The 15,599-nt window shown below is 40.8% G+C and overlaps 5 protein-coding genes across 5 annotated transcripts; 3 read left to right on the top strand and 2 right to left on the bottom strand.

Annotated features, from left to right (window-relative positions):
• Window positions 3,772-6,627, top strand: LOC107631743 (probable inactive receptor kinase At1g48480). The gene is made up of 2 exons (XM_016335283.2): window positions 3,772-5,444; window positions 5,663-6,627. Exons 1-2 carry the CDS (start codon window positions 4,049-4,051, stop codon window positions 6,277-6,279), a joined length of 2,013 nt encoding a protein of 670 aa, XP_016190769.1. The 5' UTR covers window positions 3,772-4,048; the 3' UTR covers window positions 6,280-6,627.
• LOC107633910 lies at window positions 7,450-9,245 on the top strand. Its single transcript, XM_016337501.1, has 2 exons — window positions 7,450-9,193; window positions 9,238-9,245. Exons 1-2 carry the CDS (start codon window positions 7,450-7,452, stop codon window positions 9,243-9,245), a joined length of 1,752 nt encoding a protein of 583 aa, XP_016192987.1.
• On the bottom strand, window positions 9,307-10,368 carry LOC107634757 (serine/threonine-protein phosphatase 7 long form homolog). Its single transcript, XM_021117462.1, has 3 exons — window positions 10,095-10,368; window positions 9,925-10,012; window positions 9,307-9,843 (listed from the first exon to the last, which is right to left on the bottom strand). Exons 1-3 carry the CDS (start codon window positions 10,226-10,228, stop codon window positions 9,307-9,309), a joined length of 759 nt encoding a protein of 252 aa, XP_020973121.1. The 5' UTR covers window positions 10,229-10,368.
• On the bottom strand, window positions 10,268-10,798 carry LOC107633911 (protein MAIN-LIKE 1-like). The gene has a single exon (XM_016337502.1). The coding sequence runs from the start codon at window positions 10,796-10,798 to the stop codon at window positions 10,268-10,270; it is 531 nt and encodes a 176-aa protein (XP_016192988.1).
• On the top strand, window positions 11,877-15,178 carry LOC107631746 (TPR repeat-containing thioredoxin TDX). The gene is made up of 10 exons (XM_016335288.2): window positions 11,877-12,170; window positions 12,253-12,286; window positions 12,374-12,463; window positions 12,551-12,638; window positions 12,733-12,813; window positions 12,946-13,010; window positions 13,158-13,298; window positions 13,396-13,509; window positions 13,911-13,941; window positions 14,495-15,178. The coding sequence occupies exons 1-10, from the start codon at window positions 12,061-12,063 to the stop codon at window positions 14,827-14,829; spliced, it is 1,089 nt and encodes a 362-aa protein (XP_016190774.1). The 5' UTR covers window positions 11,877-12,060; the 3' UTR covers window positions 14,830-15,178.

Genomic DNA, 15,599 nt, shown 5'->3' with positions numbered 1-15,599 from the left:
TAGCTGGTTTGGCACTTGCTAAATGAGCGCCTAAGAAAGCGCTGAAGGTTGCTCTCCAAGTGCTCCTTTGCAAGGAATGCTTTGTCTTGTGCTTTTTACTTCCTTTTCTTCCACCATTTTCTACAACATAAATCAAATCAAAGAGATGAAAGTAATCTATGAATTAAGCACAAAATACTCAATAATTAAGCATTATGAATTAGTTTTGTCATGAAAAAGTATAGAACAATATAACATGATGCCCATGCATCAACCACCTAGATGCCCGATCTTGATAGAAGTCACAAAGGAAAAACCCTGTTGTTCTGTCGTGGCCACAGTTTGTTTCACTGGACTTCGTTGAGATGGATTTGGATCCAAAAGTTGGAAGCTTCGCCAAAGCCGAAGCTGTGGTGATGTTGTTTAGATACAGTGAAAGTCTGAAAGATAGAATATATGAAGCAACCGTGTAGAAAAAGAGAAGATGGCAGCTCTGCCGTGATGTAGGAGACAGTGCTACGAGAAGATGGCAGCTCCGCCATGATGTAGGAAACGGTGCTACTGGGGTCCGTGGATTCAAATTTTTACTTACCCCAGAGACGTGAAGCCCTAGCGCATTCGCGCAAACCCTTCGTCCCTCATCCAACGTCTCTTCTCCTTCTCCCTCACTCACCAGAACACCCATAACCACCTTCTCCCTCCACGACCAGCACCCCGCCGCACCGCCGCCGCCGTCGCCGCACACCCCAATCTCTCTCTCTCTCTCTCTCTCTCTCTCTCTCTCTCACTCACTCAATTTTTGTATCTGAAATTTTAGTATCAGTTCTCTTGCAAACAAATGTAATCTTAGAAGACATATTAGCTAAAGAGTCCAGCTACACATCGAAGTATTTTTGACAACCAAATCCAACCAAGTTGGTCCAAACTCAACAAAAATCACTTTCTCACACCAGCGTGTATACACGTGCGTTTCAATAACACAAAACATATCCTTCTTCGGCTTCATCTTCTCCTTCTCCTTCTCCATTTTCTCCTCCTCCTCCTCCTCCTTCTTTCAAATTCGCGCACGTAGGTTCTTCTTCTTTTTTGTTATCGTCATCACCATGCTAACATCTTTATTGGTTCTGTTTTTCTCTGTTGCTATCATTAAATAATTTCAGTTTATTTTGGTTCATTTGTGAATTAATTGAGGTTCACTTGATGCTGCTGATAAGTATTGACCAAATTTTTTATTTCTTAAGTAATTTCGGTTTATTTCTTAGTTCAATTGAGGTTCATTTGAATTCAAAAATAAATTGTATCTGTTGTTGTTGATGATTGAGTTTTTTTAACTGCTTGTTCAAAACTAAACTAATTTCGATTTATTTGTGTGTTAATTGAGGTTCACTTGATGCTGCTGATAAGTATTGACCAAATTTTTTATTCCTTAAGTAGTTTCAGTTCATTTCTTAGTTTATTTGAGGTTCATTTGGATCCAGAAATGAATTCGATGTGTTTGTATTAATTGAGGTTCACTTGATGCTGCTGATAAGTATTGACCAAATTTTTTAGCAAAGAAGAATGAAATTATTCATGATTACTTTATTCAATTGCATTAGATTCCACTCTATTCCATTCAATTAGTTCATATTTGAACAAACAGTAAAAAAAACTCAATCATCAACAAAAACATATCAAATTTATTTCTGGATCAAAATAATCCTCAATTAAACTAAGAAATGAACCAAAATTACTTATGGAATAAAAAATTTGGTAAATACTTATCAGCAACATCAAGTGAACCTCAATTAGCACACAAATGAATCGAAATTAGTTCAAATTTGAACAAATAGTAAAAAAGACTCAATCATTAATAAAAACACATTGAATTCATTTTTGGATCCAAATGAACCTCAACTAAATTAAGAAATGAATCGAAATTACTTAAAAAAAATTTGGTCAATACTTATCAGCAACATCAAGTAAACCTCAGTTAACACACAAATAAACTAAAATAAATTAAGAAATGACTCGAAATTATATAATGATGGTATTAGAGAAAATCAGAACTAATATAGATGTTTGCAAAATATTGATGTTATTGGTGACGACAATAACGAAAAAGAAAAAGAAAAAGAAGAAGATGCAACATTGGAGAAGGAGGAAATATCAAAGAAAGAATCTCTTCTTCCTCTGTAAAAAATTATTTTAATAATTCTTTTGAATCTAATATTTTTGGAAAAGTGCGTAAAGTCTTCTTGTGTTTACGAGCCAACGTTTTAATACAAGAAAGTCGAATTATATATTTTATTCGATACAAACTTTTTTTTGAGGACCTATTATATTAATGAGAAAGATTTTGCGAATTTAAAAGGAAAAGGAGGAGTAGAAGGAGAAGGAAATAGAGAAGGAGAAGAAGAAAGGGAAGAAAACAGAGAAAGAGAAGGAGAAGGAGAAGCATGATTTGAAAGTTGTTATAACAACTTGGTTAGACTTGGTTAAGTATTTTTTTTGGATGTAGAACTTTATTGTTAGCTAAATTTAATCTTAAAAACTTTTAATTGACATTAAATACATTATAGAATTTATAATTCATAATTTATATATTATAATTCATTTATGTAACAATCGTTGATCACAGATCATAATCACACTTGCAAATTACAATTTATAAACATAAACATTTTCTTTTTAAAATAAATTACAATCTTGATTATTTTGATCATTAATTATTTTAGTTTTGTCATTGTAATCCATCAAGAGTTCTCCGTACTCATCGCGGTACCTGAAAAGGTGAGTCCTTCTTTTTTTCGCTCTCGATTGGACCGGAGAGGAAGAAAGCTTTTTCAGAAGGCTCACCCATGGGCCTTTGGGCGCTGATTGAAGCGGGAATGCACTAAATAATGACGTGACTTTGAATTCATTTACGATACTTTCTCTAAGAGAAAAACCAACTGCGTCATCAGCATCATATTAGAGAATAATTTTAGGAGTGGAACTGTTGGCGCTAACAGAGGCACTGGAAATGGACTTGAAAACGGGTTCGGTGTAGGTTGAGAAAAAGTAGAAGGCGACAGAAAAGGAAGAGAAGAAGCAATCGCAATGGGAGAGTGAGACATTGAGAGAAGAGACAAATGATAAAAATGAGGAGAAGGACATCATAAAATAAGAGAAAAAATAAATGATGAAGATGAAGATTTAAAAGTTAGGATTTTATAATTGTATATAGACCAATTTAAATATTTTAAACAAATTTGAGATACTAATTTAAATTGAATTTATTATTTGTCTATGTCAACTTGCAGTAAACTGGCAAATTGACATTTAATTACATATATTAACAACGTAAAAATGGTGAATGACATTTAGACTAATTAAGACTTATGTTTTTAAAAGTAAAAAATATATTTAATTATTTTAAAAAATAGAAAATTTAATTGTGTCCATCCACTAATCTATATAAATGGACTAGGTGACTGTCTTGACACAACTTTAGTTTTCAATGATCAAAATACATTAATCCGCGAATAATATTATTCTTCTTTCAATTCATGCTACTTCAATAATAAACTTCGTTTCTATGATGGATTTTCTTAGTGGTAATAAAAACATAGCTTTAGCACATTAATATTAAATTATTTACGTATATATTAATAAACAATAATATTTAAAACATAATAAAATTAGTTTAAATAGGTACAAAATAATTAAATCTTTATTTAAAAACGAAAAAAAGTAGTAAAAGACTAAAAGTAAAGAGAGATAAAGGAACTTTAGTTATGTGGAGAGATAGAGCTACAGCTAGCTAGGGTTTCTTTTTGTTGGTAATGTGTCTTGATTAACACACAGCCTGGACCTCCAACTCCAACTCACACACTATCTCTTAATGTGACAGACAAAATTAATTAAAATAAAAATTGCAGCTTGGCCTTCTCTACTCTTGTCTTCGGTTACTCTCTCTCTCTCTCTCACTCTCGCAATGTCCATCAGAATCAAAATATACCCACACCCATAACCCACCAAACCACCTCAGCAACCTCTGCTGTTTGTTTCTCTGCGTTCTGTGTGTGTTGTGAGCAAAAGCAGAGCAATGGTGGCACTGGCCAATGCCATTGTGGCCACAGTGCTGGTGCTGGTGCTTGTGGCGGTGTTTCCACTGGGAAAGGCAGATCTGGCATCGGAGCGGGCGGCATTGCTGGCTCTACGGTCCTCCGTCGGCGGCAGAACCCTCTTCTGGAACGCGACCAACCAGAGCCCCTGCAACTGGGCTGGCGTGCAATGCGAGCAGGGTCAGGTGGTGGAGCTCCACCTGCCCGCCGTGGCACTCTCCGGGCGCATTCCGGTGGGAATATTCGGGAACCTGACACACCTCCGCACCCTGAGCCTGCGGTTCAACGCGCTGACGGGACCCCTCCCCGCAGATCTGGCATCGTGCATCAACCTCCGGAACCTGTACCTGCAGCGCAATCTGCTTTCCGGCGAAATCCCAGAGTTGCTGTTCCGGCTGCCGGACCTGGTCCGCCTGAACCTTGGCTTCAACAATTTCTCGGGTGGGGTCCCAGCAGAGTTCAACAAGTTGAGCAGACTTAGAACTCTTTACCTCCAAAACAATCAGCTCTCCGGTCCCATCCCGCAGCTCAGCCTGCCGGACCTCGAGCAGTTCAACGTCTCCAACAACTTCCTCAATGGCTCTGTCCCCGACAAGCTCCAGAAATTCCCCCAAGATTCCTTTCTTGGCAATTCCCTCTGCGGCCGCCCGCTCAAGCTCTGCCCCGGCGACGATGCATCTGCATCTTCTCCTTCCGGCGACATTCCCAATAACAAGACCAAGAAGAAGAACAAGTTATCTGGCGGTGCCATTGCTGGAATTGTCATCGGATCCGTCGTGTGTCTTCTGCTGCTCGTATTCGCACTGATTCTTTTGTGTAGGAAGAAGAGTTCCAAGAAGACCAGTGCCGTTGAAGTTGCAACCGTCAAGCATCCGGAGCCCGAACTTCCAGGCGACAAACCAGTGGACGAGTTGGAGAACGGGCCGGGGCCCCACAGTAATGGCGCTCACGAAAATGGGTATACGGTGGCTGCAGCAGCTGCAGCGGCTATGGCGGCAGGGAATGGAAACAAGGCCGAGGCCAACGGCGGCGGTGGTAGTGGAGCCAAGAAGTTGGTGTTTTTTGGTAATTCTGCAACAGCGGGGGCGGCGAGGCCATTTGATCTGGAGGATTTGCTTCGGGCTTCGGCGGAGGTATTGGGGAAAGGTACGTTTGGTACGGCGTACAAGGCGGTTTTGGAGTCAGGGCCGGTGGTGGCTGTGAAGAGGTTGAAGGATGTGACGATTTCCGAGAAGGAGTTCAAGGAGAAGATCGAGTCTGTGGGAGCAATGGATCATGAGAACTTGGTTCCTCTGAGGGCTTATTATTTCAGCAGAGATGAGAAGCTTCTTGTGTATGATTACATGCCCATCGGAAGCTTATCTGCTCTTTTGCATGGTCAGCACTCATTTCATTTCATTTGTCTTCTTTTATTTGTTTTTGTTTACTTCTAAGTTCTACCTGCTTTGTCAGTACTTGAGTAGTGTAGTGGCTCTCCTTACATGTTTAGTAACAAAAAGATGCACTTCACTTGCTTCGGATTTGGATTTGTTACTTAGGAATTAGGATTAGATTTGGTATCATCAATGCGATGATGTATGTGATTGTTGTTACAGGAAACAAAGGAGCGGGGAGGACACCGTTAAACTGGGAAATCAGGTCAGGCATTGCACTTGGAGCTGCACGCGGGATTGAATACCTTCACTCACAGGGAACAAATGTTTCTCATGGAAACATTAAGTCCTCTAATATCCTCTTAACCAAGTCCTACGATGCTAGAGTATCTGACTTCGGCCTCGCCCACCTTGTTGGCCCCTCCTCCACCCCTAACCGAGTGGCCGGCTATCGCGCCCCTGAGGTCACCGATCCTCGCAAAGTATCCCAGAAGGCAGATGTGTACAGCTTTGGCGTGCTGCTCTTGGAGCTACTGACCGGGAAGGCACCCACCCATGCTATCCTAAACGAGGAAGGAGTGGACCTCCCTAGATGGGTCCAATCCGTTGTCCGAGAAGAGTGGACTTCGGAGGTGTTTGATCTTGAGCTGCTGAGGTACCAGAATGTTGAAGAGGAGATGGTTCAGCTGTTGCAGCTTGCAGTTGATTGCGCAGCACCCTACCCTGATAAGCGCCCTTCCATGTCTCAAGTGGTACAGAGCATTGAAGAATTGCGTCGCTCCAGCTTGAAAGAGGATCAGGACCAAATCCAAACCCAACATGATCTTGTAGAGTTATAGATGATGTATCTATCTTTCTTCTCCGTGAGTTTCCTCTGGATTTGCCTACATTTACATTGTTTGATCCCACTAAATCATGTGCTTATGTTGTATTCAGTAGCTTTGGTTCCAACCCAAAATTTCTTTCGAGTTTCCTCTTTTTTCATTATTTTAATCCTCAAATTAAATCTCTACTGTGTCATCCCCCCTCCCAAATTTTTTCCCTTCCCAATTGATTTCCTGTGGGGGAGTTGATGTATCTGTTTCATTAATTTTTTTGCTTGTGGATTCTGGTTGATGTAATTATCACTTGTGCTTTAACATGGGTTTTTACTTTTGTCCAAAGCTTAATCGAAATGTTTTAGTCACTGTCGTTGGTTGGTTGTAATTGAAATGTCTCGTCGGTAGCGTGTGTCTCCTCTTTAATTGTGACCGTGATACCAACTTCGGTAAATATGAACCATAACCAACTTTGGTTAATTCATTCGACAGGTATGAGTACTACGTAGTACGTACAGTATTTAGTATTTACTACTATCTTGCTTCTCTACTACATCAGATTATCAGTAGCATTGCTTAAATAAGTCAACAATGAATTTAGTTTGATGCATTAACCAATATTAAACTAATTCAATAAGATTCATTAACATTCACAACTTCAAAGGTCCAGATAACAATGGCCCCAGTTCCGAAAATAAAAAGGTTTGGAAACTGATGAATCATGAAAGCGATGTGAGAAACAGTGACATTCCATTTGCAGCCCTTTTTCAGTTTTTCTATTTTTTTTTCTTCTTTTTTCACGTTATGGGAATGTGATGTGTTTGTTTCATGGCTATTGCTGTCCCATCTAACATTTTCCAAATTGATGAACGATCACCAGTTCACCACTCACCCTCACTGGGTTGGGTTAATTAAGCTGGTTTTCCACTTTCCGAGTAGTAACACGGTCGGTTGTCATTTAGTCTCCAATCAATGTTGGATCAATTTAATTCATCAGATAAATTTGCTATTAATTCAGTAGTTTTACCAACAACACACATTTATAATTTTTTTAATTATCACTTGTTTTATTTTATTTTTTTAATTACTGCTGAAGTAATTGAATAATACTTAAATGTCATATTGTTGGATAACTGGTCGAGCTCGAGACCTGCTGTTGCTTCGTCCTCTGCTCCTGTGTATGAGCCACCGATGCAGCCTGTTGCGTCCCCTTCGTTTGCCGTCGATCTGGGCGGGAATGTTGGAGATGAGGTTCGGCATGGGGAACATATTCCCACCGAGGTACATTGTCCCACACCGATTGGTGTTGGTGATGGTTTGTTTGATGATCCAGATGACGATGACGTGGAGCCGGATTTGATCGCTGATGAAAGCGGCGATGATGTTGGAACTACTGTTCCGAGAAGAGCTACAGGTGGATCTAGTTCTGGCACACAGCAGTATCCACCCCATTTTTCCCCGTTGGACCTGGATGCCATGCGGCAGGACGAAAATGCTCTGCTGCCCTCAGGATTTGGCGCTAGAGATACCGAGGGGTCTGCCGGTGTGAACGAGTTTCAGGTTGGCCAACAATTTCAGGATAAAGATGAGGCGCTGTTCAATGTGAAGACGTACAGTATCCGCCGAGGGGTCCAGTACAAGGTCGTTGAGTCTGACTATCGCAGGTATGTGGGAAAGTGTTCTGAGTTTGGGAATGGGTGCACATGGCTCATTCGGATGAGTCTCCGACAGCGGAAGGGTATCTGGGAAGTGAAGCGATACAACGGTCCGCATACATGTCTCGCCAGCTCCATCTCCAGCGACCATAGGAGTCTGGACTACCATGTGATATCCACCTTCATTATGCCGATGGTTAGGGCTGATGCAGCTGTGAACATCAAGGTGCTTCAAAATGCCACGGCCGCACAATTTGGGTTCAGGCCAACGTACAGGAGGGTATGGATGGCGAAGCAGAAGGCCGTTGCCGTCATATATGGGGACTGGGACGAGTCGTACAACGAGCTCCCTAGGTGGGTTTTAGGAGTTCAGCTGACGATGCCTGGCACTGTAGCCGTCCTCAGGACTTGCCCTGTTCGAGTTGGGGGACAGGTTGACGAGTCTCAGGTTTATTTTCATAGGCTGTTCTGGACTTTCCCCCCTTGTATCCAGGCATTCCGTCATTGCAAGCCTTTGGTGAGTATTGATGGCACCCATCTATATGGGAAGTATGGGGGAACATTGCTAGTCGCCATTGCACAGGACGGAAACTCGAACATCCTCCCCGTGGCATTTGCACTAGTCGAGGGTGAGAATGCTGAGTCATGGTCTTTCTTTCTTTCCCACCTCCGTGAGCACGTGACACCTCAGCCGGGTCTATTAGTTATTTCAGATAGGCATAATGGCATCAAGGCAGCACTCGAGGCTCCGGATGGGGGATGGCTACCCCCAGCTGCGTACCGGGCATTCTGCATTCGACACGTTGCATCGAATTTTGCATTGACGTTCAAGGGAAAAGATGCCCGGAGGCTTCTTGTTAACGCCGCATATGCGAAGACTGAAGTGGAGTTCGACTACTGGTTTGACATTCTGCGCTCTGAGAATCCGGCAATGTGTGACTGGGCGAACCGAATCGAGTATTCGTTGTGGACACAGTACTGTGATGAGGGTCGGAGATTCGGGCACATGACGACCAATATTTCGGAATGTGTCAACTCAATCCTGAAGGGGGTAAGAAACCTCCCTGTTTGCTCGCTGGTGAAGGCCACATACGGAAGGCTAGCTGAGCTATTTGTCCGTAAGGGAAGGGAGGCCGAGGCTCAGATGGGTACTGGACAACAATTCAGTCAATACCTAGTAAAGTGTATCGAGGCCAACCTGAAGACAGCCAGGTGCTTCACGGTGACTGTTTACGACAGGGATAACTCGGAATACACCGTTGCTGAGACGACTCCGACAGGTTCATTCTCCCTTGGTACGTACAGGGTCTCATTACGGTCTAAGACTTGTGATTGTGGATACTTCCAAGCACTTCATTTTCCCTGTCCACACGCACTGGCATGTTGTGCTTATTCACGACTTACATGGCAGCCCTACGTCCACGAGGTCTATCGCCTGACGTCTGTCGGGAACGTCCTCGACCCGGTCCATATCTGGAAGTCGACCTGCACCCCTCTGCGTAGCCTCATCTGGAATAGGAATACCTCTCGGATCCCCCAATAACATCTCCGGCGACAAAAACCTCTTTCCGTGCTGATACCACCATGTCAAGAAATCGTGTGACGGACCGGGGTCGGGGACGATGTCAAACTGTAGAATGTGCTCCGCACGCTCCTGCCAGTGATCGTGCCAGTCAGCGTACTGTGCCGGGAACCAACGGTCACCTCCTCTCCCGTCCTTCGACATCAAGAAGTCGATGTTCAAGGCGGGAGACGGTATGGGCTGAACGCCACCAAACTGAGGTAAAACTCTATCAACCTGATGCCACTCCACAACCGCAAAGTAAATCAGGGACGTCCTGCAGCGCCATAACATCGTATGCCGAGGCTCCAAGACCTCCGGATGTACAACCTGGATGACGTCTAGTGCGCTATAGGGCATCCATATGAACTGGAAAAATAAAAATTAAAAGGGTTGGACAATATAAACTGAAACAATGACTTGAAATACACATATGTTCTGCGTACTTACCTGCCGAGGCTGTAACAAGTCGATCTTCAGGCGAGCCATCTGTACCCGAGGTCCCTTGTTGCTAATCCCAGGATTGTAACCAGACCATCTGCGTACGAGAAACATTAAAATTGGTTTCATAATCGAAAATAAATACGAGAAGCATTTATAATACAAAACAATAACGGTACCTCGAGGCAAGTGGCCAGCTAATCTCATCATACCCAGATGGTCTAAGAGTGGGAAACCTCCAGAATATCCAAGACTGTAGTAACTGTAAAGGGCCAGCTAACTTCACCACATGTCTGTTGGCGACTCGGCACATGCACCTGTACAACCATGCAAGTGCCGCCGACCCCCAATTTTAGCGACCCATCTCCTCAAGCCGAGCAACATAAGGTAGCCATCTGATGTGTATACGATTGCCGGACTTGTCGGCAAAGAGCTGCGTGCCCAATAACATCGTGATATAGGCCCGGACAAAGCGCCTAACTGTCTCCTCATCAGCCCCGTCTGGACACTCTGCAAATGTCTCCTGAAACCAGGTGCAGTTGACTGCGAATTTCTGCACCTGGTTCTCGGGAGGTAAAACACCGAGCAACTCATGGAACCACTGCCAAGCAGGTCTCCCACCCTCAATGTAAAGGTGGAAGTCTGTCAGGCAACCACTAACGTAATCTCCGTCCACTGGCAACCCCAGCTGGTATGCGACGTCCTGAAGCGTGATGGTACACTCTCCGAACGGCATGTGGAAGGTGTGCGTCTCAGGCCGCCACCTCTCGACGAATGCGCTGACTAGGGGCTCGTCTAGTCGGAACCATCTGTCATTCAGTCTCGCAAGATGGTACAATCCGGCCATCTGCAGGTACGGAACGTACCTCTCATCAAGACGCATCCCCTGCTGCCGCCTAACGTTGGATATGCAATGACGAGGCTGGCCAGTACATAAACCGCATAATTAGAACAGATGCACAACCCACTAACATATACAATATGTTTCATAAGGAACCAGAAAATAAATCGTGATGAGTAAAAGATATATGAAACAAACGACCAACATTTTATACACAAACCGCTCACTCAAACCGTTTTCTCTGGGATTTGGTGGGGTTAGAGAAAGAGAAACTGATTCGAATGAACTTGGTTCGAACTCCTTTTATAGCCGAAACAGTTGTAATTCGAATCAACTTGATTCGAATTACTATGGAAATCCGTTTTAACCCTAATTCGAATCAACTAGATTCGAACCTCTCTAAAGTGAACTTCTCCTAGTAATTCGAATTAACTAAATTCGAAATAGGTTATTTTAATTCGAAACGTATTGCTTCGAATTACATGCTTTTTTGGATATCTATAATTCGAATCATATTGATTCGAATTACGTTCATTTGTTGCATGGAGATAATTCGAATTATATAAATTCGAATTACTTGAGAGTATAATTCGAATCTTACTGATTCGAATTATATAATAATTCGTCCTGGTTGATTCAGGTATGGATTTCTGGTTTGGCTGATTTTGGTAATTTGGACCTCTCCTTGGTATATTTGAGTTTTTTGCCCTAAAAAGTATTTATGTTCTCAAAACTGATTTCAGTATCTTAATCAAGTTATTACTTATTAAACAATTTGTCATGACAATTAATTTTATTTTTATTATTTTACACACATTTAATAAATAAAAACGAAGTTTTTTATAATGCATTTATTTTTTATTTTTACTTATAAATAAGTTTAATAAGTGCCCTAAGTATACTGACGAGAAAAATGTGATAATTAATTTTGCAACGAATGCTCTAAATAGTTAAATACCATATTAATAAATAATAACTTTTTACAGATTGCAAAACAGTAATATTTATTAATACACACCAATGAATTATAATACAAATAATACCTCATACTCGTCTAAGAGATTCCGAGTTTGAATTTTTCTATCTTTAGTAAAAGAAAAAAAAAATATTAATACACATTGCTGACTTTCCTTTTAGAATGTGGAGTGGTGTCTAGTGCTGTTGGATTAGCCAATGAGGGAAGTCATGTGTATATTTTTTGGACAGGGCACAGGAGGCAGTGTAGTTGAAAAATTGAACCCTAATTTCGTTGATTGAGTGATTGACTGATCATTGATTTTGGAGTTTGTGTATCGAGAGAGATTATGGAAAGCGGGAAGATACTAGAGCTGAGGCAATTGATAGAGGCATGCAAGTCCAATCCTTCATTCATCCACGACCCTTCTCTTTCCTTCTTCAAGTCTTATCTTCTCAGGTATGCGTATGTATGTATGTATGTATGTATGCTTCACTCTCTCTATCTCTAAGAATGAATGTATGAACTCTGCACTACGCAGCCTGGGTGCTCGCATCCCCCCGAATCCCAAAACGGTGAGCCTCTCCCTCTTCTTCTTCTTCTGAATCTCTCTGCTCTGCTATGCTTCTGTTGTGTTCTACCTCTACCAACCATGTATGCAGGAACCAGTTGATGTTGATGACATAGTCGAATCTGACATAGACCTCGATGATTCTGATCTTGTTGAACCCGATAATGATCCTCCTCTAAAGGTGCTCTGTGCTCATCTCATCTATGTCTCCCTTTATCTCCTCTGCAACTCAACTAATATTTATACTTCCTATCATTAAATGAGGCAGATGGGCGACCCTTCCGCTCAAGTAACACCAGACATGATCGATGCTGCACAACTAGCAAAATCAAGGGCCATTGATTATATATCACAAAGCATGCTCTCTCTCTCTCTCTCTCTCTGGTCTTCTTTTGTTTTATTTCTTCTACTTACTTTAAATCCTGTTCATTTTCAATGGCGCTTTTCCAGATAAGTTGGATCAAGCAGTTGAGCAACTAACAGAAGCTATATTGCTAAACCCACATTCAGCCATACTCTATGCTACTAGAGGTACATACTCTTACTCTCCCATACACACAGCTTCCAGAACGAGATACCTTTTCACAAATTCATTCCATTATCTTTCCACAGCTTTATTTGTTCACTCTTTGCATCACTTATTATTGGATTTCTTGTTTTCAGCTAGTGTCTTATTGAAATTGAAGAAACCAAATGCTGCTGTCTGTGATGCTGACACTGCACTGAAGGTTATTATTAATTTTGTCGTTTAGTAATTGGCCTAGTATATAAGTTCATTTGATTTAGTCATAGCTTGTTGCTCATAGAGCACGGTCTTAAAAGAATTTCTGCACAAATATGTATGTGTGTTCTCAGAGGTATCTCGTCTGTTCCAGATTAATCAAGACTCAGCCAAAGGATATAAAGTTCGAGGCATGGCAAGGGCCATGCTGGGACTCTGGGAAGAAGCAGCAAGTGATCTTCATGTTGCTTCAAAGTTAGATTATGATGAAGACATTGGTATGGCACTTAAAAAGGTAATTTGAGCACCATGTTCGGTAGACCAACCTTCAAAATGATTTTCTTTCTTTTTTTTTTTTTGAATTTTTAAAATTATATCTCTTGGTTAGACAGGTTGAACCTAATGTTCGCAAAATTGAGGACCATAGGAGAAAATATGAACGGTTACGAAAGCATAAGGAGGAGAAAAGAGCAGAACTCAAAAAACAAGAAGCAGCTGAAGCTCAAGTGAGTGTATTGTGTAGCATAACGCTTCCATTATTGGATAGTCTCTTGATAGTTAGGCATTGCTGGGCGACACATCTTTTGTACCAAAACTTTTAAGCAGCACACTATCATCAATCTTCTTAATTATGTCTTGGGAATTTTTCCTTTTCTAGAAATGACATTTCAGCTGATAATTTTTTTGTTGGGTAGTCCAGCTCTGTTTTAATCTCTCAACAATTTGCCTTTGTCTTGCAGCATTATCTACAAGGTTAAAAAAGTAGATTTACTTTGGCTAGGTTACTCTAAAGTTGAGATGTAACATAATATTCAATCAACTCGTAATTTCCAGATTTATAATTTTATTGTAATTGTTATGTCGTTTGGTCTTTCTGCTGAAATTCCCCGTTGGACGTTTTCTACAGGTTCAGGAAGCATTGTCTGCTCTGAAAGATGGTATGTCTCTATACTTCCATCTACTTGATGTTATTAAAATTCCCAAAATTTTTTATTTACTTGTCTGATCGCTTTCCCGCATACTTTACCTGCGGTTGTGATAAGAAAACTTGACAGTTTTAATCTGCATATTGCATCAGTATGTCCACACACCTACATTACAGCCTTGGAATCCTTCTCAGATAGTATTTGCCAAAATGGTACTTTCATGATGATGGGAATGGCTCCATGACAGATTTTGTATAACTAATTTTTTATTTTGACGATTTACTTAGAACTAAAATGTAAATTGTCTATAAGTCTGTTTGGTTAACCGCGAGCATGCTGTTCAAGGTGTTTCCAGTATATTTTCACCAAAAGCTGAGGAGGTTCTTGGTCAAAAGTACATTGGACCGACCAACAGGCTATTTATTTTCTTCTTTTACCTCTGATATATTTAAGTTAAATTTTGATCTTTGAGGTCAAGGTATGCCTCCGGCCATTGGAATTTAAACGGAGAAGAGGGTGAACTTTATTAATTAAATGACACATTATGTTTTGCGGCTTTTGACAGGGCAAGTCATTGGTATTCACTCAGCATTTGAATTGGAAAAGAAGTTGAATGCTGCATCAAAGACATCTCGCCTGGCAATACTGTATTTTACTGCAGCATGGTGTGGCCCCTGTCGATTTATTTCCCCTGTTTATACAAACTTGGCAGGAAAGTACCCAAAAGTTGTTTTTCTAAAAGTTGACATAGATGAGGCAGCAGATGTTGCTGGACGTTGGAATGTCGCCAGTGTTCCTACATTTTTCTTTATAAAAAACGGCAGAGAGGTTGATAGTGTGGTGGGGGCTGACAACAATGCACTTGAAAGGAAGATTGCACAACATGCCAGCCCTCTTTAAGTGAGTAGCTAATAAGGACCTTGTTAGAACTTGCAATTTCATTGCTGTTGCTTTTGCGTATATGTTCATAGTGCTAACAAAGCCAAAGATTAATGGAGTTTGTCATGGCTTGAGTTTCCGGTCTTATTGACTATTGAGTGTAAAAATATTACTGTTGATTTTAGATTCGTGATGACTGGTGGAGAAACAAAAGATGATGACTGATCTGGAACATTGAGGATCAGTTTCACCTGATTTTATTCCTTCGTTTGGAACTCTAGCTAGCTGAAGCTTCAGTACTTCATTAGGACTTCGGAGGCAACTTGTGTTTTGTCTCTCTTCCCTGCTGATAAGTAGGCTGGGATTCCATCCAGCTATTATTACGTCTTTTTTTTTTTGGGGACGGGGCTATTATTACATCTAATAAGTAGAAAGTAAAAGTAAAAGATTATACTGAAACAGGTTTCTTGTTATTTTGATCTTTTAAGTTTTTGGGCTGAAGACGGCTTAAAAGAGAGAAGAAAGAAACCGAGAAAGAGAATGACAAAGTCCACTACAGCTTGGTTTGATAAAGTAAACTTATAAAACCTCATTTTTAAGAGTTTTTTAGAAGTCGTAGTAGTATTTATGTTTGATAAATTAAATTAAAAATAATTTTTAATAAATATAAGTAATAATAATTGTGTTTGGTATAAGAATTTTTAAAATTTAAAAATGTTATAATAGATATAAATGTAAGAATTAAATTTAAAAATTAATTAATATATAAAGATATATTAAATTTTTTAATT

This window comes from Arachis ipaensis, chromosome B03, assembly GCF_000816755.2.
Source record: "Arachis ipaensis cultivar K30076 chromosome B03, Araip1.1, whole genome shotgun sequence".
In the NCBI taxonomy this organism is placed as follows: domain Eukaryota; kingdom Viridiplantae; phylum Streptophyta; class Magnoliopsida; order Fabales; family Fabaceae; genus Arachis; species Arachis ipaensis.
This window is presented reverse-complemented; position numbering and strand designations above follow the sequence as displayed.